This window comes from Gavia stellata, chromosome Z (assembly GCF_030936135.1).
Source record: "Gavia stellata isolate bGavSte3 chromosome Z, bGavSte3.hap2, whole genome shotgun sequence".
NCBI classification, from domain to species: domain Eukaryota; kingdom Metazoa; phylum Chordata; class Aves; order Gaviiformes; family Gaviidae; genus Gavia; species Gavia stellata.
Genome location: NC_082637.1, coordinates 869,538 through 893,635, shown reverse-complemented (window position 1 = coordinate 893,635; position 24,098 = coordinate 869,538). Strand labels below are relative to the sequence as shown.

The following is a 24,098-nucleotide window of genomic DNA, read 5'->3' as shown; positions in this document are numbered from 1 at the left end:
ATGATCCCATCTACATGGGAATAGACAGCGCCTTCAAAACAAAGGCTCAGGATGAATTTGACCCCATACAGAAAACTACAAATGAAGGCACTGCTCTCCGAGCCAGAGGTAGGCAGGTTCCTGTGCGAAGGCCTCGCTGTGCAACTGTCACCTCCACCAAGGGACCAGTTCAACAGATACCGGAGTTTATTACCCCAGGTGGGAAGTCATGGAGGTGAGGGCAGTGTGAAATTATCACTTCCAACGTTGTACTAACTGCTGAAAGGTGACGTACACAGACACTTCTGCGTGAGCAGAATAAGCAGCTTTGACTACTGGGGACATCCGTGTCAAAAACACGCATAAATACCCAGATAAAGGCTGCTGCTCACAGAACTTCATTAGTGAATTCTGCCCTCGCACGCGCCTGACTTGACCCCGAAGGACCGTGAGCCCAGAGGGCTGAAGTGCTGTTATTTCCCCTGAAAACCTAAGGGATTGACCCACCACAGCTTGGCTCCTCCAGCAAGTAATCTGGCACATCAGGACCAGACCAGTACATCTCAGTGGGTGCCGAGGCCTCACTCCAGGTAACATTAGTCCAGCTCCTTGGACTGAGCATTCAAATAGGATTTGGCCGAGACCCGCGCACAGTGGGAGTGCTCAGTGCACATCTGGAGTGCTTCCTTCCGGTGCATCCAGCGTTTGAACCTCTCGTGCACAAAGTGAATCAACTCTGTGTCAAGCGGGAATCACCGCTTCACAGTTCACTACCGACCCGAATCAAAATGCTGCCCAGTACGTGCCCAAATGCTTTTGCTTTCTGGTGCAGAGAAAAGGAAAGGAACAGATAGGACATCAAATACCATCATAAAGGGCTCTTACTAAAGACACACAGCTCAGTTACTTCTTCCAAAAAAATTTAATTGAAATTCCATCTTTATGGCAAATGATACACAGTAGGATTATATAAATTTTCTGTGTTACATTAAATGGAAGTCCTTGTTCAATCTGAAATACATACGTTGGACTAAAAGCAAGTATTTGTACACATCTGGCATTAAAAAACAAAAGGAACTTCTCTCTCTCTTGCATCTTACACTTCATATTGATTTCCAGCTCTCTGGGTGTGGTAGAAAGGGAAAATAAAGTGAGCTTTTAGATATTCCTAGGAAAATCCCGGCCCCACTGAACTCATCTGTAACATCCTCTTCTCCAGGGGGAGCAGGAGGTTAGCTCACAGACACTATCCACACACCTTTTAATATTACAGCACCACTTTTGGAAGCTATCACATTTTCTAAAATGCAGCCAGTAGTAAGGGAAATTTTATAAACTCCAAAAGAGAAAAACTTCAACTAAACAAAAGCAAAATTGCAGAGAGTTAAATCAGGAGAACAGCCTAATCATGAGCAAATTCTTCAAAACATTCTATGTGCGAACACCTTTACTTCCCACTTCTTTCCTTGGGACACCAAGGGCCCTGGTCCTGAACTCCTCTGTTTTTCAATCAATATCCTCAGGTCCTCGGCACTGGGAGCACTGGTGCGAAGATTTCACTCCCCAGCACTCATTCCCCCGCTCAGGTGCAGTCTCAGCAGTGCAGCTGTCTGTCAGCCTGCAGGGCCGGAGTAAGACTGAGCAGCCTGGGCAAGGGGACAGCGACACCGCACTGTCCCGAAGCCCCCTCACTGCTCAAGGACTCAAGGACTGCCCGAGGACTCTGGCTCTTACCAACGAAATCTTGGGATACAACCCTGCCTCAGCACGTCGCTTAAGCTCACTTCCAACTGGTTGCTTTTTGTCAGGGCATATGTAAATGCTAAACACTTGCAAATGAAATAAAGTACTGCAAAAGGACTGTAATTGATAGTGAAAAAATCAAACTAGATTATTGTCCGAGGACTAGAGTCTCCCAGATGCTGACACTTCCGTATGCTCAAGTCAATTCAACCAGAGCAGAAAGTGCTCAGGATCTGACGAGACTGGGTCCTGCGTTAGTAGCACCAAATGTTTAAAATCTGCCAGAGGGACAAACTGAATGCATAACTGTAGGATTAAGACTGCAATTTCCCAAATGCAGCGGCTACACATCACTGGCAGAGTGCTGAAGAAGGCACATAAATGGATGGGATTCATCTCTCCTCATGTTAGAGATGTGCAACACAGCGAACTGCCTCTGAGTTAGCGCACCACGCTCCCTTCATGGTCAGAGGCAGCAACAGAGTGAAACTCATCCAACCCGTTGTGGACATCTGCTTTGAGAGATGAATAATTTCTCAGAAACACGTATTAGAACAATCTTTTGACCATAAATAGTACCTAGGAGACCAGCTCGGATGTCACCATGTAGATCGGAAGCATCTAAAGTAAGGTCAAATGAATTCCACTGTTAGTTAGCATAGTCAGAAACACTCCCAAACAGACAACCCAGGATTAGAAGATTTCAATGGCAGCAGAATTCCCACTGTTATTAGTCTCACTCTTATTTTGATTTCTATGAAGTATTAAGCAGAGCTGCTAGCTGACTTGCTCAGGTAGTTTTTCAACAGACTTTTGATGCTGCGCTAAGACAAAACAATGTGTGTTAAATAGCAGGACAGAGCGATATTACATGATCTGTTCAGCAAAACAAAGAACTCCACCAACTCTATGAGACGAGATCCATCTGCTAAAAGCTAGAAAATTAAGTCATTTCTACATTATGGTCTAATAGCAGCAATAGGCTTAGTAATTATCTCACTTGTGGTTAGCATACTAAAAAGTGAATTTTAAATACCTTTTATTACTGGGGACAAACATAATGCCTCATAATTAGTGCCGGCTAATATTTTCAGTACTCTCTCCAGTATAGAAATAAAAAGCCAATCTATATTTATAGTATTGCAATGTTCACATGAAGTTAACCTTTGCTTTCCAGCTTCAGCCACACTTCTAAACGTGCTGGCCACAACCTGGATTTGAAGGTCAATATAGCATTCAGCTGGTAGGAAAGAGGTGTAAGTAGGAAGATTTTACAAAACAGATTGTTTTCCATTGACCCATAAGTGTCAAGCAGAGAAATGGGAACGGAGAAAGTTCTTTGTCCAACAAGAGACGTAACAGCGTTCCCTTATCAGACATATTGCAGACATTTTTATTCTTTTGACATTGATTCAAAGCTTCTCCATGAAAATCTCACCCTTCCATACCCACGTGATGACCCTACCTACTCCACCTGAGCAAGGGCAGGAATCAGCTTTGCGTTCCTTTCTCCTGCCAAGGCAGCCAGCAGAGACCAAGAATGGAGCAAAAAAGGGAGAACAGAAGCCACAGCTTCTGGCTCCCTGCCACTGAAACAGGCACAGGCATGAAGGGTCAAGGAAGACTTCTTTCTGCTAAAGCAACGAGGGACAGCAGTAACGTAGGAAGTTCCGGCACTGAAGGAATTTAAGTCTGTCTCACCATAATCACACTCGGAAGCTGCAGTATGGCAGTGGAGACACGTCAATCAACTCTCAAGACGTATTAGGCCACAGGCCCTAGCAAGGCTGTACAGTAGGATTTACATCGCTCCATGGCAGTACTTGGCCCACTGGCTGCTTGACACAGCATCCATTCATTTCTTTAGCATCCCATGTTTAATTCTTTCAACATAAAACAGAACGAGATAAACCCCTGTTATACAAACAGAGGCCCATTTTCCTTTTAAACAGCCCTATCCTTGAAAGATCAGAGGTTCAAACTGTTCATGCCTCATAATTATGTAAGCAAATAAAACTGTCTGAGCAGCATGGCATCTGCTTCTCAAACATCACGATTAGCCGAATCATCAATTTACAGAAAACAACCTGCATTGCCAAAGTACTGGCATTTCAGTGCTAATTACATAAAGTAAACATTTATACCCATGAAGTTGACAGCTAGACTAATACACATATGGCTCAGTCCCACAGAACACTGTCACAGCTTTGCTCCTCCCTTGTCCCACCCAGGAGGAGAGGTCCCTGTGCGAGAGGACCACTGACTGAGGTGCTGCGGTACTTCTGCCCTGAACTACTTCAAGTGCCAAGCTCAGACATGCTGTGTGGTGACCAGCCTTTCAGAAAAGCCCCCTCCTATCCCAAGACTAACCTGGACACCGGTCCTGGTGCTCACAGTGAGGGAATACTGCCCTAAAAAGGTTTTTCACTCTACGAAACTACCACTACTTAGGAGTGGATTCAGCAGTCCTGATGCACCCAAATGCCTGCCAAAACAAGCAAGAAGTTTAGCTGGGTTACGAGTGCATACTCCCAGCCCACGATCAGTGCCAAAAATCTAACAGCCAAAATCTGGCTTTTGACAAAGGTATGCACAAGCACACAGCTGTCAGCCTGCGGGGCTGCCTGCTCTCAGGCATCTGCAATGCAAATTACTCCTGACTTATCCCATCTGTTTTAAACAACAACATCAGTTAAGCTAGATAATTGTACCTACAGAACTCCATAGGTATCCCACAAAAACCACAGCACTGTGGCACAGTAGAAAGCACAGAGCAGATCTATAAACCTTCTGGAGAGCAAGCCTGACTTCCTAAATTTACTTAACCAAATAGAGAAAGCCCTTTTTAATAACTTTAAAAAGCCACTTTGCTTAAAAGATAAACCAACATGTTTCCATACATGCTGCTAGATTTGAAACATACGCAGTTTGTTTCAATTGAGCATGTTCTTCAGCATCACCCACGCAGGCTTACTCCTTTCATTTTAAGCTCTTCAAATGCAGAGGCTTTCCTGCAGATAATGAGAGTGTTTTTTCTAGAAAATGTAAACAAGTCTTGTGCGTTCTACTATCCCAGCTAAGCTTTCACCGGAAGTTTCTGGCAGGAGAAAAACAAAACAAAACAAAGCCTTATCTTCATGTTCTAAAAATAATACACATTATTTAAAAAGCATTAGAAGTCACTTGATCTTCAAACCCATCTGAAAAATCACTCTCAGAAGAGACAATCGGTGACTATGCTGATTATACTGTACCTTAAGCATAAACAAAACAAAGAATTGTATGCCTGACCTGGAAAGCCGAAATGATGCATTCATGACAAAACTGCATACAAATAAATCCCTGCATAGGAAATCGAAGTTAATTTGTAGAAAAGTTTTTTTAAGTTTTTCAGTGCGTACTTATGGGCTCATGCTAAGTCCAATCAGAATCAGATGAAATGAGATCTTTTCACATCTCACAGGATAAACGCCCTTATTTCCCTACTTTCTACAAACTCTTCTCAAACAAAGAAAACATAAGAAAAAACAAAACAAAAAAGTCAAGTTCTCCCCACTGTTACATGAGGTTAACGTCACAGACTACTAGCCTGTAAGTATGTAACAGCGAAGAGTTTGGTCAAGCGTTTTCCTTCCTTTGCACTGCTTCACCAGCGCAATTTTCCTGTATGATCCAGTGGTGCTCTCCTAGACCCGCCCATCACAGCTGTTGGTTAGTGAAGAAGGCTTTTGTCTCCCTGCAGACGGGATTTACACAGAGCGGACAGCAGAGGGTTAACTGCCTAGAGCAGATTTCATTCAACTGGATATGCGAACAGACCAAGTCTGCCAGAGCCTGAAAGACAGTTAATTAAAAATCAGAAGTGAGCAAACCTATCTGCATAAAATAAAAAAATGCTTTAACATGTGTCACACTGACTAGTGAGATTGCTAAATTGTGTATCCACCAGACTACACTTTTTAAGCACTACCCTCCTTTACTTCAGGGGAAAATCCTGCTTTAAAACTGCATTGGCATAGTATCTTAAGAGAAATATTTCATTAAAAGATTCCTACCAATGAATACAAAACCATGGGGGTTTTTTGTCAAACCAAACTTCTGAACTTTGTGGGTTTTTTTAAAGACCCACAAACTGCAGTAAAAGAAAACACTTTGTGGTATACAGATTAAGCACAGGGGGTTCCATTTTTGCTCTTAAACTCAAAATACTTTAAAACTACAAGAAGACACCATAGTCTAGCAGGAAACACACAACTGCAAACTTTTACAACTATTGCAACAAAGAAGATACCTTGGAAAACAGTGGATTTCCGTTAAGAGACTCTGCTCTTCTGATATTTTCAACTCCACACTGCATCAAAAATAAGGAGAAAAAAGAGTCAAGTCTGCTAGATCCTTCACTGGTTAGCCTTCAAAATCTTCCTTTCTACTTCACTCAGAAGTTGCCCCAAAATGATGGAACTAAATGCAGTACCATGTTTTTCAATACAGCAAAAATAACTACAATGCAAAATTTCACTTTGCTACCAAAAATCGACGATTCTTTTTTAGTAAGGATAGCAGTGGCTTAAAGACTTAAATCTAGAAAGACAAATTCCCACCTGTTTTGTGTTGCTAAAAATTAATTTGAGTTAAGCCAGTTCAGGTTAATTTTCAATTTACAGAAAAGTAAGATTTGCCCCAAATCATATTGCAAGAAGCAACTACAAAGCAAATTTCAAAACAGGAAAAGTAATTTCAGAGCACCACTATCCAAACAGTTATAAAAACTATAAACCATTCACCTCATTCGCTAAAACTTGGGCATACTCAATATCCAGTTCATAAAGTGTTTCAATGTGGTCACTTGTAAATGCTATGGGGACCAACAACATGTTCTTCTTTCCTCTTTGGCACAGTCCTTTAATGGTCTCATCTGTCTGTGGACCAAGCCAAGGCATTGGTCCAACCTGTAAGAAAAGGGGAGGGAAATAAAGGAAAAAAACCTCATTAAATCATTCTTACAAAGAAAAACCACATTTTCTTAAGCACGGTAACACAGATCAGATTACGTTTAAGATGGAGCCAGTTATTTGTATTTCCCTGCTTTTGATAGCACCTCTCACTTTCTCCATTCATTTTTTTATGAAGACATACTGTCCCATCATTTAAATCCCAAAGAAACAGAACCTGGGCTGGCCTAAATGAGACTCTCATTAAAATAAATGAAAATTTAAATAAAGGTGTACTGTTTCCAGTTCAGTAAAACCCTGACCACGACTGCACAGGGCTTACCTGCCTTTTAAAGAAGTTACCTTTCTGTAGCAAACTGCCCTTACCCCTTTACTATCCATAAAGTATTCGGTGCTGATGTACAATAATATGCAACTTTAAGAACAAGACAACAATGGCATGACAGGTGTAATGACCTTGAGACGTAAGGTTACTTGTGCTACATAATTTTGGTAAAACTTATTACTACCACAAATAGCAAGGAACATAAGTACAGAGTAACACAAGCAGTCTTTGTCAAGAATAATGAAGCCTGTTTGGATTAGGCTCGTACTATTATTACGAATGCCTATATCACAGTGATTACTTCGGAAAAATTGCTCAGAGAGCCTCAAAAAACAACACCTTAAAAATCCAGTGGGAGCTCGATTCTTCCTTCTGACAGAGAAAGACAAATGCCAAACTATATGTTATGAGATCACAGGTTTTCTAATGGACACATCAAAAATCTACTTTAAAATGACGCAATATACAAAAAAGGGAAGAAACTGTGGACAGAGTTGTCTGGAGTGTGTCCAGAGTATCTGGAAAGACTGAATTTGAGTAAAAGATGGGGATTCTGTTCTAGCAGAAATACTTGCTGAAAATGCGAAAAAGGCACTGAGGTTATGATCTCCTTAAGCTGGAAGATCATAAACTCTATCACCTGAAGAGCTTTATAGTCGCAGATGGCTTCACAGCTTCCCTGAGCACATACCTTGGACTGCCACACAAGCCTGTAAGGGTTGGAGTAGTTCAGCTTCTCCATGACTCTCTGGACAGTAGCTCCCACTTCTTGAGGATACGGATCACCACGGTTCACTACCTTCAACACAAAAACACCACTTTTTTCTTCCAGTGAACATGTTGGGGCAAAGACCACCTAAAGACTGGGAAAGGTAAGCACACTGCGCATGATGTGGCTGCACTTGCGACAGGCCATATCGTGTGCCCCGTGTGCCCGGGTCATCCAAAACAGGGAAGAAAAACCACATTCTTGCCCAGCAAAACCTATGATGAAATTGCTTTACCAGAACTCCTCCTCCTTCACACGATAAAAGATAAATTCTTCTATCACCATATATAGATATGGTTACATTTCGGTAACAGCACTGCATTTTTGAAAAATTATCTGAGTTGCAACTGCAGTTGCTGGTTGCTGACAGAGGATCAAGTCATTTATTGCAACCTTGCAAAGATTTTGCTTTCATTCCTTCATGGAAAGTATTATTACTGCTTTCTAGAGGTGAGAAAATAACAAAATTTTCCCCTCCATTACCATCCGGGTTTGAGCTGGCAAGTTCGTGAGGCCATGAAAGCAGCCGTACCGAGTCTGACCTAACCCAGCACCCCATCTTCAATGACGGCCAACAGCGCAAGATCTGAGTAAGCGTACAGGACAGTAATCACAGCTCATGTGCCTCGCCTTCAGCTCTGCGTCAGGCTTCCAGCTGCAACTCACTAACTCACCTTCATATTTCTCTTTTATATTTGCCTGGCACTTCCACAGCTGTGGCCCCACCCCGCAAGCGTGCGAGCCACACACCCTGCCATTCAGCCCAGCCAGTGTGACTCTGGTCTAACAATGACAGAAACAACCTGACGTAACTCACAGACATGGGCAGTGAGTGAGCCGAGAAGAGGATGACGACATCTTTCCTTTTGTCAGGTGGAAACAGGTTCAGTTCCTTCTGGATGTGATCGGTGAAGCACTGTTCAGAAAAAAAAAAGCAAAGACCTGAATCAGAAACACTGAGAGGCATTATGTGATCTCAAATGACCCAAGACAGGTAGCTTCAATGTTCCAGGTTGCCTTAAGAACTTCAAAATTCCCTTCGGTGTGCATGGGGAAATAGCAAGAGACAGCACGTATTACAGAATCACAGAATCACTAAGGTTGGAAAAGACCTGTAAGATCATCAAGTCCAACCTAAAAAAAAAAAAAAAAAAAAAAAACAAACAAAAAAAACCACACCACACCACACAACAACAAACCACAACACACCAAAAACCAACCCACCCAACACCACACAGCACCATGCCCATCAAGCTACATCCCACAATGCCACATCCACACGCTCCTTGAATACCTCCAGGGAGGGTGACTCTACCACCTCCCTGGGCAGCCTATTCCAATGTTTCACTACTCTCTCAGTAAAGAACTTTTTCCTAATACCCAGCCTGAACCTCCCCTGGCACAACTTGAGGCTGTTTCCTCTTGTCCTGTCACTTGTCACTTGGGAGAAGAGACCAGCACCCACCTCACCACAACCCCCTTTCAGGTAGTTGTAGAGAGCGATGAGGTCTCCCCTCAGCCTCCTCTTCTCCAGACTGAACACCCCCAGCTCCCTCAGCCACTCCTCATCAGACTTGTGCTCCAGACCCCTCACCAGCTCCGTCGCCCTTCTCTGGACACGCTCCAGCACCTCAATGTCTTTCTTGTAGTGAGGGGCCCAAAACTGAACACAGTATTCGAGGTGCGGCCTCACCAGAGCCGAGTACAGAAGCACGATCACCTCCCTGCTCCTGCTGGCCACACCATTTCTGATACAGGCCAGGATGCCGTTGGCCTTCTTGGCCACCTGGGCACACTGCTGGCTCATATTCAGCCGGCTGTCAATCAACACCCCCAGGTCCTTTTCTGCAGGGGAGCTTTCCAGCCACTCATCCCCAAGCCTGTAGCGTTGCCTGGGGTTGTAGTGGCCAAAGTGTAGAACCCGGCACTTGGCCTTGTTGAACTTCATCCGGTTAGCCTCAGCCCATCGATCCAGCCTGTCCAGATCCCTCTGCAGAGCCTTCCTACCCTCAAGCAGATCAACACTCCGTCCCAACTTGGTGTCGTCTGCAAACTTGCTGAGGGAGCACTCTATCCCCTCATCCAGATCATCAATGAAGACATTAAACAAGACCGGTCCCAAAACTGAGCCCTGGGGGACTCCGCTTGTGACCGGCCGCCAGCTGGATTTCACCCCATTCACTACAACTCTCTGGGCTCGGCCATCCAGCCAGTTTTTTACCCAGCGAAGAGTGTACCTGTCTAAACCACGGGCCGCCAGCTTCTCTAGGAGAATACTGTGGGGAACAGTGCCAAAGGCTTTGCTGAAGTCCAGGTAGACAACATCAACAGCCTTCCCCTCATCCACCAGGCGGGTCACCTGGTCATAGAAGGAGATCAGGTTGGTCAAGCAGGACCTGCCTTTCATGAACCCGTGCTGGCTTGGCCTGATCCCTTGGTTATCCTGCACGTGTCCCGTGAGCGCCCTCAAGATGAGCCTCTCCATAACCTTCCCCGGCACCGAGGTCAGGCTGACAGGCCTGTAGTTCCCCGGATCCTCCTTCCGACCCTTCTTGTAGATGGGCGTCACGTTGGCAAATATACTGTCAAATATACAGTATCACACAGCGCCCAGACCCAACACACCAAAGGCCCCCATGAACTTCTGATCATCCCAATGGTTTTAAGATGCTGGTAACAAACTGAAAGAACATAACCAATTCAACCCAACTCTCCTCCACCGTCTCTGAAAAGCAGTTACCTGGCCGCGGAGGGCACATGTGTGCAGCTGCTAGGGCAGGGGGAGAGAGAAACGGTGAATGGGCAGCGCACAACCATCCTCTCTTCGCAGCCCCATTACACTTAGACTAAATCAAGAGTATGTACACATGGCGTCAGAGAAGAGCCAGCTCTGCGAAAGGTGTCCCCGATGGACTGTCGAGGCAAGTTTGAGATAACTGTACTCAGAGACCTCCACCTTGAACTCAGCTGACAGGAGAGAACATGGGAGAGATGGACACTTCTGTCCATCAACACCTGATATGTTCTCAGTACTACATAAAAAAAAGCAGGGAAACACCTCTGACCCTTCACTCCCACCGCCAGCGTTTGAACTGAGAGCTGTAACGCTGCATATACACAGCTGGGCTGAGGGAGCGTACAGAGAGAAAAGCTGCCATCACTGCTGGCATATGGTGCTGCAGGAGCACAGAACAACTGTCTGCATGGTCTTATCTCTTAGATATTTTACAGTGAAAAACAGATCAGAAATGTTAAAAAAAAGTTCATTTCCATTTCAACTTTCTCATCAGGGGCTGAGCCAGCCCTTTCAATTACAGCCTCCCCGGGCTTAAGAAAATGCACATTGGTGAGCTTATTAAAAAAAAAATAAGGTTGTATGTACTCTGTCTAATGGAAACCATTTTGCAGGTTCCCTGAAAATATGAAAGGTTCCTAAACTCCACCGAGGGGTTTCACCGAAGGCAAGGAGAATACATACTGAAGGCACAGAGAGTGCATAATAACAATGGCACATCCCAGGACAGCATCACGCTCAGGCAGCTTGTCAGGGGAACGTCACACAGTGCGGGCAGTTCCACTTTGCCTTCCTTCAGTCATTTTTATCATCCGTTCCGCACACCACAAAAACTGTAAAACCCAAACTAGAGGAGAAGCTCCCTAACAAAAACAAAAATGCCATTTTCTCTGCAAAGGAAGGAGCAAGAAGATTTCCCTTAATTGCTCCCGCCACAGCCTGTGCTGTGCCTAGAATTACCTCTTTGCTGCCGGAGGAGAATCTGACAAACCAACATGATCTGTATATGTGTCGACCATAGACCTGCTCTGAGCAGGGGTTTTGACTAATGACCTCTAGAGGTCCCTTCCAGCCAACACTGTTATGATAATATGACTATGATTTTAAAGCAAGATGTGCATGGCAGTCATTTTCACACAATATCACGCCAAAACATCTGGCATGAAATAACCATCCTTCTGTAATTTCATACATAGTAGACAAGACACATTTCATTACTATAACTAAAATGTACCCTCAAATTGAAGCGTTCCTTTTATTGTTCTCAAGTTGTTTGTTTTTTTTTTAAAGAAAATATATAAACACAGCCTAAATCAGCAAATAGGTTCATCTTCTTTTAGTACATTCTCTAGCTAAAAATCTTGTAAGCTTTGTTAGAAGCTAAGGCTTGATCTAAGTGAAGTGCTTCCTCAGAATGTTTGTGTTGCTTAACATTATACTGTGTTTTTACTGGTAGCAAATATTTCTAAAAAGGAAACTCAATAAACAACTGTATTTACTTAGTTCTTTGCTATTTTAAAGTCAGCTGGCAATGCAAAGAGACCAAGTTTCTCCTACATCAACCAACCTAAGAAAACCCCAGGGAATACCAATTTGATAACACATCAGACCTGCTCAGTTCATACTGCTCATTCTGACTGCTAATTTCAAAGGCTCTCATACAAATCCATACCTGAATAAGAAGGGGATGTGTGGGCCATCGGTCAATTATACTCCACTTCATCTTCGGCTTCTCCCCTTTTTTATTGTAGTAGCGATAAATGGCATTTAAACTGCTTCCTGAAACGCACAGAATTAAGAACATAACTTCAGCCAAGGCATTAGCAACTTGTCAGATGAAAACAGTTTTGTAGCAAGGTATTATAATATTTTAAAATGCTACATATTTCAAATGCAACCATAAATCAGAACTGAGAGCCTCAAATGGGAACAATTATATCCAAGTTCATACAATGTACCAATTATATCAAAGTTCATACAACGTACCAGCCAAGAACAATTTGCTAAACCATTCTTTATCTGAAGAACAATTATTGCTCTAGTTTCCATGAATAAAGCTGCTCAGCTGTGTTCCTGAGCCTTCAGTTTATGTTATCTCACAATAACAACAGTAACATAAAGCTATCCTGAGTTAAGAAGTTTCTACCTAAAATTTGGAATTATAGTAAATACAGAGGACCTTGAGTTGGCAATGAAGCCAACAGGAAGGGGCACTTTGAGGAAGACAGGACAGCTTGCACTGACGCTCTGCACGCTCCCTCAAGGCTCGCAGACACATGCCTATGTTCGCCTCTGTCCGTGCTCTGCTCCTGCATGGACACTTGCTCACCTGTGGTAGAACAACTGTACTGTGGGTACTGCGTGAAAGCGATGGCCCTTTCAATGCCATCTTTCTCCATCTCTTCAATTGCTTCTTCTGTCAGAGGATGGACGTACCGGAAGCCAATGTAGTATTTGTGAGGCGCTGCCAGCCAAAGCACAGGAAAAGAAATTGCAGAAAAAAACCCAAGAACTCTCAATAACACATCACTAATAAGTACAAAGTACAGAACCAGACAGTCTGAAACTGTTGAAATAAACTTGTTGATAATTTTCTGACTACTTTCTAAACCACTGTCATATAAACACATCTTTCTTTGGCTAAGTATTTTTCCGGTAACTCACTTTGCTGTTATTAGAATTTAGAAGTGATTTATACTATTGTTTGCTTCTGCAGGAAGAATCACACTTCTGCTTTTATTTAGTTTAGCAGAGGCATGGTTTCCAGACTGTAGAGAGCTCTGACGTTTTACTGGGTAAGTTCTGATTTAAAGGATGTATTGGTAAAAGCATCACCACGAGATGCTAAATGAACACTACTATGCCGTAACACAGACCACAGTTGCAGACGTGCTATAGGCTTCCTAACAGCACAGCTCAACTCGCTTACTGAAATCAGATGTTTTAAATACACCAATATAATTACAATGCCAAAACCTTAGGAAAGACAAGGCTTTCTTCACTGTGCCGTACAAAAGAAAACACATTGCTTAAGCAGTTTGCACATTCCAGGAAATTTTATTTACCTAAACTTTCAAATATAATTGGGCTGCAATTTTGTGTGCCAGCACTGAGGGATCAGCTTCAAACAGGAAAAGGCCCTGCGCCTTATAGCTATCAGCTGCCTGTAAGGCATTTCAAGAAAATCAGATAATTTTATCCCTTTCATGCTCCAGGTGCCACCAGAGAAGTCATCAAACCAGGATGCCTTCAGTGCATGAAGGATTCATATGCCTTTGCTGGATCAGGCCCTTAGTCCCAGCACTGCAGGGACTTTCAGACAGAATTCCCAGGTACCGACCATTTGCTCCACATGCCCTCTAACTCCTCTTTCAGCTTCAGCAAAGACCTGTCTCCCTTGTATTTCCCTCACCTACTCTATCTTCTCCTTCATCCTTTTACGCAGATGTAATTCTATTTCACTTCCTTCCTTCCTTGCCTCCAGTTAACCGCATTATAAAATAAAGCTAAAAACAAGACAATGTGGACCATCATTTGATGCAACTGCTCTGGTCACCATCCTCGCGAGAGAAGATGCCTTCCCCACCCTATGCAGTCTGCTCTGCTTGCACGAAAACCCCCAAGGACTGGGACTGTTGTTTGGGGCAGGAGATTGCTGGTACTGAATAAGGGACACATGTTCTTTCATTCTGTTTTCTGGGTGTTTTTCATAGAAATCTTCATCCTTTAAAACACTTTATTTTGGAGGCAGTATTATTCTCTCCAAGGACAACATTTTAGGTGTTTTCATTTTTCACCTCTAATCTTTTGGGTGTTGGCTTCAAGGTCTGGGGAGCAAGGCTTGGTTAGAGGGAGGGAGGGAGGGCAGGTTTCTTGGTTTATTTTGTTTTTTTTTTAAGTAGAGGGCAGAGGTTCTTTGGAGAACAAAAGCAAAGTTTCTTTTTCAGGATTTCCGGGTCACTAGCTCTGAAATAACATTTAACAGGTTTCTGAAGGAAGCAGATGTCCCGTGCTTGGTCTCCACTCTATACATTTATACAGGATTTAGAAAACAGGTGTAGTCAGCCCCAGTTCTCTGCAGGAGGCAAGAGAGCTCCCAGCTGGGAGCAGTAGCAAATAATGACCCAACTTCAGGAGCCCCGGGAGCCAGTAAGCTCATTAACATTTTTAAATGGCATTAAAAACAAAAGTCTGACTAACCAGAGCTAAGACAGTAGGAGTTTCACCTGGGAAAGAACATACTGGGAAAAAACATGGCCAACTTGGAAACTTCCTGCAATACTCTCACAGTATTATGTTTTGTCCTGGATCACAGGCAGCAAGGAGAGATTTTCATGTCTGTATACATACTCATTTTGTTGTTACAGTTAGAGTCAGAACTACTGGAAACAGAGTGACATCTCCTTCCGCAAAGAGCTGCCAATCTAAAGAAACAACATGGCCCTCTCATCCTGTGAGCTTTCATTCTGCTGACAAGGGAATCTCAGCTAAAATACAGCTTGTAAGAAATACTAAGAACCGTTATAATTAAAAACAATAAAAAAACAAGATGTGCCTTCTTAAAATGTAATTACCATTGCAAGACATTAGCCTATTTGATGCCAGCACTAAAAAAAAAAACCCAACAATAGAAATGGATTTTCCTATCACCATGTTTGTGTAATTTATTCTTACAGACTAACGAGCCTACCCAACCCCACTCATTTAGAAGGAAGAACTCCTGTTCATTTTCAGACAGCTGCCTGTAACATTAAAGCTTCATTTTAAAATTATATTGTTCCCAGATGACATGGGTGAGGCTCTTTATTTACTACTTTATATTAGTCCCATTGCCAAAGTGTAACATGTGAAATGTATACTACAGTCAGTAGTATAGTCAGTAAATGAGTTGATTAATTTACGCAGGAGGGAATTTTACAGGTGGTTATTGATACTGTCTAACATGAGCTCTTCACCAGCTAACTGCAAATACACAGCAACTATAAACTCAACGTCCCAAAAGTCCCGATCAAGGTAAAAAGAGTATGCAAAGTATTTCTTCTTTGCCATGTGTTTGAAGTCTTACCACCACAACCTGCAAGTTACTCATTAACAGGGCTCAGTGCTCCGAAAGTGCTACCTGTGAGCACACAATATTCCGAAACACATAGCTCAGTCTGGAAGCACATCCAACTGTTTCAAGCAATTCTGAAGCAACACAGTACTCGGTATCTCTGCAAGGTTACTCGAAATGCTTAAGGAAATGGTTAGTATTCAAATCAATTGTTAGCAATGGTTAGCACGTTCAATTTCTAAAACTGCAGCTACTGTTAGGTAAAAAAGGAGGTCTCTAAACGACTTATCAGGTGTAAGAACTGTACACAGGTAGGCGTGACTTCAGAAAAAGTAGTCACCAAACAAAAGCAAGTGGGAGCAGTACGCTGAGAAAACCAGATAAACTCTCTAAGCTTTATCTTTAGAACCTGTTGCAGGCCTGACCCTTCAGGGGCTACTGCTGCTAAAAACGCTACTGCCTTGGATGCCACAGCCTGGCACGGTTTTGGCTTCAGACTTTGACTATACTTGCAAAGACCACAACTGGAATTAAGCTAGAGTAGCAAAAAAAAGGATCAAACATCACCCGAATGAAGGCATCAGTGACATGTCACACACTGCAAAATAAATATGGTTCTAGCCTTCCAAGAGCATTACTTTTCATCTTCCAGAGCCTTTTACCAATCTTCTACCTCTAGCCCTTTTCTAGCCAAGCCTGAAGCAGGTGCCACAAAGAATTACAAAATAGCTAGGAATCGAATAACCGTGTATTGGCAAACATGGAGGGGGATTCCCTGACACAGCAGCACCACATCAGCACCACATCAGCAAAGGTCACAGAAACTGAAGGGACAAGGCAGCTTACAGCACCACACATTGTAAAGCTGCTGAGCTGAAGAGAATGAAGCGCTGTCCTCTTTGGCTTCTCTTACTCCATCAGTTTTTCTATTAAAAATGTTTAGTATTCCTACTGGAGTGGCAGGATGAGAAGTATTACCTGTAGCTAACACATCGGGGAGGAATTCAGTGGACAGCTTAGTGATCTTGTCAATTCCTTCTACTCACAAAGGTAGTCTGCTGCTTCAAGAACAAAAAGCATAATGCAGAGAAACACCTTATCAGAATAAATGTGACCCCCAGATAGGTGATTTCAGACAGACTAACCATCACATTACTGTTTCTCCTGGCTTTTGTCAAAGCAGTGATGATCTACTGTCTTTTTTTGTCTGTCCCATGAGAGACAAGAGACAGAAGGTGGCCATCACCCTTGAGCTGCTACGTAAATGTGGAAGTTTAATTTCTAGTGCTGCCACTCATGTTTATTAACACCATGGTTTTAATGTCACATAGCAAGAAACTGTAGCATAAAAGGTACTGTGAGCAAACAATCTATCACCTTCAGCAAGTGCCAGAGCAGAAACAGACTTCTGGTTCGCCATAGCTGCTAACTGAGCAACAACACAAGCTGAAGTCAAATTCAACTAACAACCGATTTGAAAACAGTTTAGCTAAACTGGTGCAAATTCCACCATGAATGCATTTCACCTGAATGAAAAATGACTCGTGTTAACAATTTGGTTGGAGGTTTTAGGGGAGAGATTGAACATGGCTGAATCACAGCAAATTAACATTATGCAAATGACCACAGTTGTCTGTGTTTGCACACCCAGCCCATTGAAATTGCACGGTAAAGCGTTAGCTGAAGCCCTTAGCAAAAGCACATTCACAGAAGCGTCTGCACCCATTTCCCATCACACTAGTGCTACCAGGTAGCTTGGCACAGGGTCATCCGTACAAGTCACAGCTCCTTGCTGTGAGGGAGCAAGGTTCAGAGAGACGGAGAGAGGGGAGGGAGGTTGTGTTCACTGTTCAAGTTTTCTTATCATCAAGGAAGAACTGGCAAAGACGGTATCTATTTCCACCCAAGGCAAACCATTAGGCCTTATCTCCTGCTCACGTCCTCGGGTGAGGCTCACTGCTATCACTCAACCAAGCCCTGCAATGTTCAGCTACGAAACCTTGGCTTTTCTTCCAACCAACCTCCTCTTCAGTCCTGAAATCAGGCCTAATTGGTGTTAGTTCTTTTATCCATTATTAATAGTTACTGATTCAGAGAACGTTTCAAAAGCTCTGGATACATCCAAGCGATAATTGCAGAGGGACATTTCAGAGGAACAAAAGACACGTGAGGCTTTGGAGAACAGTCAGACTCCCAACATCCTCCCATACAGTCACCTATTCTTTAAGCTCAGGCTGGCATAACAAAGGCAAATACAAAAGGCTTTATAGCGTTAAGTTCTGGCCTCAGAGCTGTTCTATATCGGACAGTCCCTGCATAGCATCCTGGCCAAGCTGGCCCTCAACAGGGAAGGGCACTTGGAAGAAGCAGCAGGAGCAGAGAATGCTGCGCCACCCTCTGAGCCCTAACTGCTGGCTGCTGCGAGCGTGCAGCAGCTAAATGACATCGTCCTGCAGTTAGCTACAAGGAGCAGCCACGAGAAGGTGGCTGTGCCTTTTACAGCAGGGGATCCCACCCCCCTGTGAAACTCAATAGCACCAGCGCGCAGAACATGAGCAACCAGGAACCCTAGATCGACAGGCGTTTTTCACTCTGTGTGTGCGCACACATGCGCAGTCTAAGAGGAGCGACATTCTCCCACTCCACCTCTTCCTAAAAGAATTACATGAGATTATACTGCCACTGCCAGTGGTCACAAATCTCCACACCGTTTATGCTAGTGAGAATGCCACTCTGAACACCCTTCACCCATGCCTGCCTTATTTGTTCACTTGAAATACATTCCCCTTTCTTATCACCTAAGGCTCAACTACTTGTCTTCAGTGCAGACTTCTTCAAGCTCAAGCAGGGCTTACAGGGCAAGGTATAACACCTTGCAGTCGTACACACCAACGGAGACTCCTGTCACCTAGCTTTAGCCATCTGAAAACAAGATACTTTGTCTATCATAGTCATCTAGACTTCTTCCCATAATCAAAGGACAGAGATAAGCATACCTGTAGATGGTGATCCCCCCATCTTTGATAATGACCTTAGGATGAACTAAATCACTTTCTTTCCAAGCCCTTCTCTCTCTCGATGAAAGAGGGAGCAGAAACCACCAGTTTAGGCCAGATGCCCAACTTCCTGATGGCTGAAGTTACGCGAGATGAAACATGCCAAAAGCATCTACGGGTGGACTTACCCAGGGCAGCTTTTAAGCTAGTTACCTTGGGCACAGACGGAGGTGGCAGCTGGACCACAGCACATACTGGATCCAACCTGAGAAGGTGGGTAAATGTTTGATTGTTGGCTTTTGGTGCTACACTGCATTACTGCAGGTTGAATGAGTACCGACAGCACTCTCCAAAAATCAAAGCTATTCTCCAATGCAGCCCCAAAAGTGACCATAGCACAAAAATATATTTGCATGCGTGGGAACCCCATGCTTTTGCATATGCTTAGTTTTTAACAAATGAGAACTTCTGCAATATCTTTGTCATGATTTCTTAGCACGACTGAGAACACTGTTCACACTCAATAAAAATGGAGATGCAAAAGCTGCTTTACAAGCGTATACTTTCAACACATGAAGCAAAAGAAACTTTTAACAAGCACAGTAGAGTAAAGAAGTACCAGTGCGGGGAGACATGCTGTCCAGCAGTTTCACCATGCCTTCTCCCTGCACCGCCGTCCACTTCTTGATTGGTGATCCACCTCCAATCCTGCTGTACTGCTCCTGGATTTTCGGTGTGCGGCGTTTGGCAATGAATGGTGCTAATTTACTAAAGCATTCAAAAGGTACAGGTATTAATATCATAACCCAAATCACCACTCCTTTCCCCGAATCTCTCCCCTGCAGTGGGTTTTCCGTGGCAATCTCCCCAAATTATAGCAAACCAGCATTGCATGGCTTGTTTAATGTTATATTCCATCACCCTTCCCAAACACACTAGGCGACAGGAAACCACAATTTGCAATTAGAAGAGAACGATTTTAGCATGCCTGTTTCCAAAGAATTATAACACAATTTCTTGCACGGACTGGTGCCAAGATGAAACAGTCTTAAGAAATGCTGATATAAACAGAAGTTAAATGTCTGAGCCTACAGCTAGGTCAGCAACACCCAACACTGACTGTAACACAGGAGTTCACAGCGTTTCTCACTTTTGAGCTGGAAGCGTCATTAGATCTCTGTCCAGGAAGAGACGAAGTAAGAAATCATGCACATCGTCCAGCCGTTCCGGACCTCCCATGTTTAACATCAAGATTCCTGTTTTAGGTTTCCTATGGAAGCAAGAGATATTTCAAATCCTAGTGACCTGCTGCTTTTTTTTTTTTACTATTATTGTTACAAAACAATCAGCTTATCCTTCTGCATTTCTCTTTTGCAAAAGCAGCATCCTATTTACAAGCTCATCCTGCTTATGTAAAAATATGAATTACAAGCATGAATAGCCAGAGAACAAGTATTTACATGATCTTTACTTTTTAAGGAAAAAAAGTAATCACTTTGCAGTACAGAGTTTAACTGGAAATATACTGAGAAAATTATCTCACAGCTGAAGGCTGTAAGGGTGGTTATAAAACAGGGTCTAAGGAACTATCTCAGCTGAATGCCAGCTGTAGATTCCAACCAAACCAAGCAGCAGCTTGCACAGAAAACAGATGAGCTACCCACACAGGTCTTTGTCTTCATTACTTTGGAGACACACCTTATCTCCCGAAGCAGTGAAAGCAGCGAAGAGCCACTCTACACATAAAATAAACGCCGGATTGGTTTTGTTGAGCTGGTTTTTTTCCCCACAATGGGTTTTCTATCCAGGTGCAGGTCCAGCACACTGTTCTAAGGATAACATCCCTTCCAGCACACCAGAGCAGAGCAGATGGTGGTATCAGCTTTTACAGAAACGGCTGCTGATCACAACTCTCACCCAAGAGGTGGATTTCCCCATCGAATTGTTGCCCCTGCCCGACGGAGCCCAGTGACCAGGATCTCTCGCCTCCTGAGCGGCTGGAGCCCAGGTTGCACAGGGAGCTTTGCCCTCCTCTTGTTAAAGCCAAAGTCTTACAAAGGGGCACTGAGAGGAGCCTAGGCCTGCTCCGATGGGTCGGGACCTCGGTTTCCATTCCCTTCCTCCTGGAGTGTCTATCAGGAGGTTGCTGAATAAAAGTCAGGAAGCAGGAACCAGAATCTCAAATAATAATATCCTACTGTTTGTTCTATTGCTTCTGCACTGCCTCGGGCCTTACCGTGGGCCACCACTGCCTCACTGCATTCTGCAGAGAACAAGGCAGGCGATCCTTGCCCCACAGAACTGTGAAAACAAGAGGCTCGGTGAATGCAGCCAGACAGATAAAAGCAATTACACACACGCAAAAAAACTAGATGAAGTCCCATGACTGCCATGTTTTACTACATAACCAGCTTTGTTATGCAAGTAAAGCAGCATACCATATCAGAGGGAGACAGAGGGCAACAACAGCAGGTCACACCCACCCAGACCTCACTGCAAACTTACCGCACTTCTGGCTGAATTTGAGGTTTTGTGCTTTCTGTCACTGCGGCTGCAGTTGCCCGACCTCTCCATTGTACCGGGACCCCCAACTGACTGCTGCTTTTTACAACTGGAAGAAAGATAACAGCACATTGATAACCTTGCACCGGGCTGAGGGGGCCTCTCCACCAGATAGGCACTAATCCTTCAACAGCTGCTTAAACACGCGTGGCAGCATTGCGCTGCTTGGCATTTGCTCCCTTAAGCTCCAGGTCCTGGTATCAAAGAAAGTCATGAAATTGCAAGCTTCTGCCTTTCTTTAAACACTCTGTATACTAACAGCTTTTCAGATACCAGGCAGTAACCTAAGACCAAACAAAAACCTCACTAATCTTTAAGCTCCAGTCATAAGTCAAAAATAACTGGTGACAACACACAAGAAACTACACAGGGCTGACACTAAAGAAGTAAGTAGGCCAAGCTACCTAACTCCTCATGGTGCAGGCCTACGTGGGCTAACTCTAGAAAAGCAAAGTATTTCTACACCACCTCTACAACGTAGGTTAGAAATTTCTTAATTTAGGGTCCCCAGCAAACTTCAGCAACGTAGGTCAGCACCTGCAAGCCGTAAGCACACAGCTCCTTAGTCTGATGCTGTGTCGGGTACACTGAGCAGCAATTTCAGAATCTGTTTACCCTGGGATGCAGGCAGCCTTCTTTCTCACTACCCAGCTGGGCGAATTCTGTTACTGCGGGATTTCAGCATGAGCCAAAAACCAGGATACTTTAGAAGTAAAGTCTTCCCACATGCTGGTTACAGTCTGCTTTTTCAAAAGCACGCTTTGTTTCCCTCAGGAGTTCGTAGTCATTACATGGTATTTTTCAGTGCAACAATAGTGTGAATTGCCTGAGATGAAAAAAAATTGTTAAATTCTGCATCCTTGGCTCTCCAGCAATCGTTTGGTGCGAAACTTCCCTGGTCAGACTGCAGGAGTTCCAGCAGCAATTGAGCCCCAATAGCATAGACCTCCTCAGCAGCCAATCCACCCGCTGAGAAGAGCATCTTACGCTTCACAGGTCCCTAATAACATCCTGAACAGATGCTGAACGCCCTCAAAACCTGCTGAAATCAATGACAGTGAAAAGCATCTTGCAAATCCAGCTTCTTACTTGGGATTAAGAGTGTGTAGCTGTGGATGCCTGTGTTGGCAGTGATATAAAAGGCTGCAAACTACAGAACTCCAATTCAAGCACTGCTGATGCCCGAAAGACCCTTTTCAAATATTTATATTCTTCTTCCAGTTCTTAGGTTATTGCTTTTTGAAGCACTGACACCATACGTTAATTATACAGAACAATACAAAGAGAAGTTTCAATGGCTGTATTGATCCTTCTGGGCTGTAAATACATACTGGAAAGCATTTGTTTTACTTAAGGTGAGGTCTGGGCGCATTTCTGTCTGCACCATAAAGCACATGACACCGAGTGCACAGGCTGCGCGATGATGATTCCAGCTTGATGGAACACTGGTAAAAGCGTTCTTCTCTAAGTCTTAGAAATGGCATTATGGTATTAGTATCAGCCTCTGGAGCCAAGGCCCAACGAAGCCGGTCCCCGGTGCGTGCCCGTACCCTCCCTGCTCTCGGCGTAAGCCCCCTCGGAAGGTACGTGAAGTTGCTCCAGCGTTACAGCAGTAAGCGGGTAAGGCGCTGTATTTACAAAGAGTACGGAGAAGAGCCCCCGCTGAAGGGGCACACAAACCTGACTGCGTATGGTAAAAACGGCAGCACACACGTATGTGTAGGTAGTGCATGTAACACGCATCTGTTGCATTAGGATAGCTGTGAAGTTGACTTGCAGCTGCGTTTATTATTCGCACCTCCTCACCTTATTTTGAAAACGCAAAATTTTGAAAATCGTTAAACAAGGATGACTTTCACACAAACACTTTCTAAAAAGCAAAGTGCCTCATTGAAGATTAAACTCCTGAGGGGGGGGGGAAAAACCCCAGCCAAACCCAACAGTGAAAAACCGGGCCCGACCGCAGCAAACGACGAATTCCTCTCGGATGCAAAATTCCCGAGCCCCACGGCCCTCCGCTCCCTCCGGGCGGGCACCGCCACCAGCCCGCCCGGCACTGCCCAGGCGCGCCGGTCACGAAGCCGCCTTCCCCCAGCTCTGCAGCGCGGGTACCGCAGCGCGGCCACGCCGCCCCCGGGGCAGAGGCAGCCCCTCAGCGCCGCCGCAGCCCCAGCGCGCCCGGCCTCGCCGCCCGCTGCCCGCCGGCCCCGCTGCCCGCCGGCTGCCGGCGCGGGGATCCGAGGCCCCGGCTCTGCCGGCAGCGTTACGCAAAGGCACTTCGCGGGCGTTGTGTAACGCGGTCCCGGCGGTCCCGCGGCGGTGCCGCTGCCCTCCCGCCCTCCCAGCCCCCGCGGCGAGGCCGGCAGCCCTCGGCCCCGCCCCAGCCCTCAGCCCCCCGGTCCCGCCGGCTGCGGACGGCGCCCACAGACTCACAGTGCCGCGCCGCCCGCCCGGCTCCGGCAGCACCAGCGGCGGCCATCTTGGCGGCGGTCGCCTGCATTCCCTCAGACGGCCCCGCCGCCACCCCTCAGCCTCCACCGCCCCGCCGCCGCCGCCCCCCGGCACCGCCCCCATGGCCGTACGGCAGCGGGGCGGTGCCGGGGGCGGTGGCGGAGCCCAGGGGGCCGGGGTCGAGCCCGGAGCCGCTCCGGCGGTTCTGCGCCCGCTGTCCGGCGCAGGCCCCGTGTGACCGCTACCACAGGGCCGAGGGCTCAGCGGTGAGAGCTCAAGCACCCCAAGATCCAAACAAACCAACCCCAATATCTGAATTTTTGGAAGCTAAACCGATAATGGCATCCCTTGCGTTATGCCGGGGTTACATTTTGACGGTTTTCTTTGCAAACACACATGACAAATAAAATATATACTTGGGCATCTCTTAGGTTTGCACAGTTAGGCTCTAAAGAAGCTGCAGATCCTTTTAAA

General features: G+C 44.9%; 1 protein-coding gene across 1 annotated transcript; it reads right to left on the bottom strand.

Moving 5' to 3' along the window:
* Positions 1-891: 891 nt before the first annotated feature.
* On the bottom strand, positions 892-23,636 carry FECH (ferrochelatase). The gene is made up of 11 exons (XM_059833939.1): positions 23,607-23,636; positions 21,117-21,222; positions 19,762-19,881; positions 19,231-19,379; positions 12,892-13,026; positions 12,235-12,341; positions 8,586-8,684; positions 7,691-7,798; positions 6,507-6,671; positions 6,014-6,073; positions 892-5,556 (listed from the first exon to the last, which is right to left on the bottom strand). The coding sequence occupies exons 3-11, from the start codon at positions 19,857-19,859 to the stop codon at positions 5,422-5,424; spliced, it is 1,056 nt and encodes a 351-aa protein (XP_059689922.1). The 5' UTR covers positions 19,860-19,881; positions 21,117-21,222; positions 23,607-23,636; the 3' UTR covers positions 892-5,421.
* Positions 23,637-24,098: the final 462 nt, after the last annotated feature.

What these genes read in the sequence shown, in the direction of transcription:
- FECH (XM_059833939.1), bottom strand. Translation starts at nt 19,859, where the DNA reads ATGTTAAACATGGGAGGTCCGGAACGGCTGGACGATGTGCATGATTTC. An exon ending in CAGCATGTCTCCCCGCACTG is followed by an intron (nt 13,027 to 19,230) that starts GTACTTCTTTAC and finishes TTTGGCTGGCAG; the next exon opens with CGCCTCACAAATACTACATT. An exon ending in GGCTTGTGTGGCAGTCCAAG is followed by an intron (nt 6,672 to 7,690) that starts GTATGTGCTCAG and finishes CTTTTCTTACAG; the next exon opens with GTTGGACCAATGCCTTGGCT.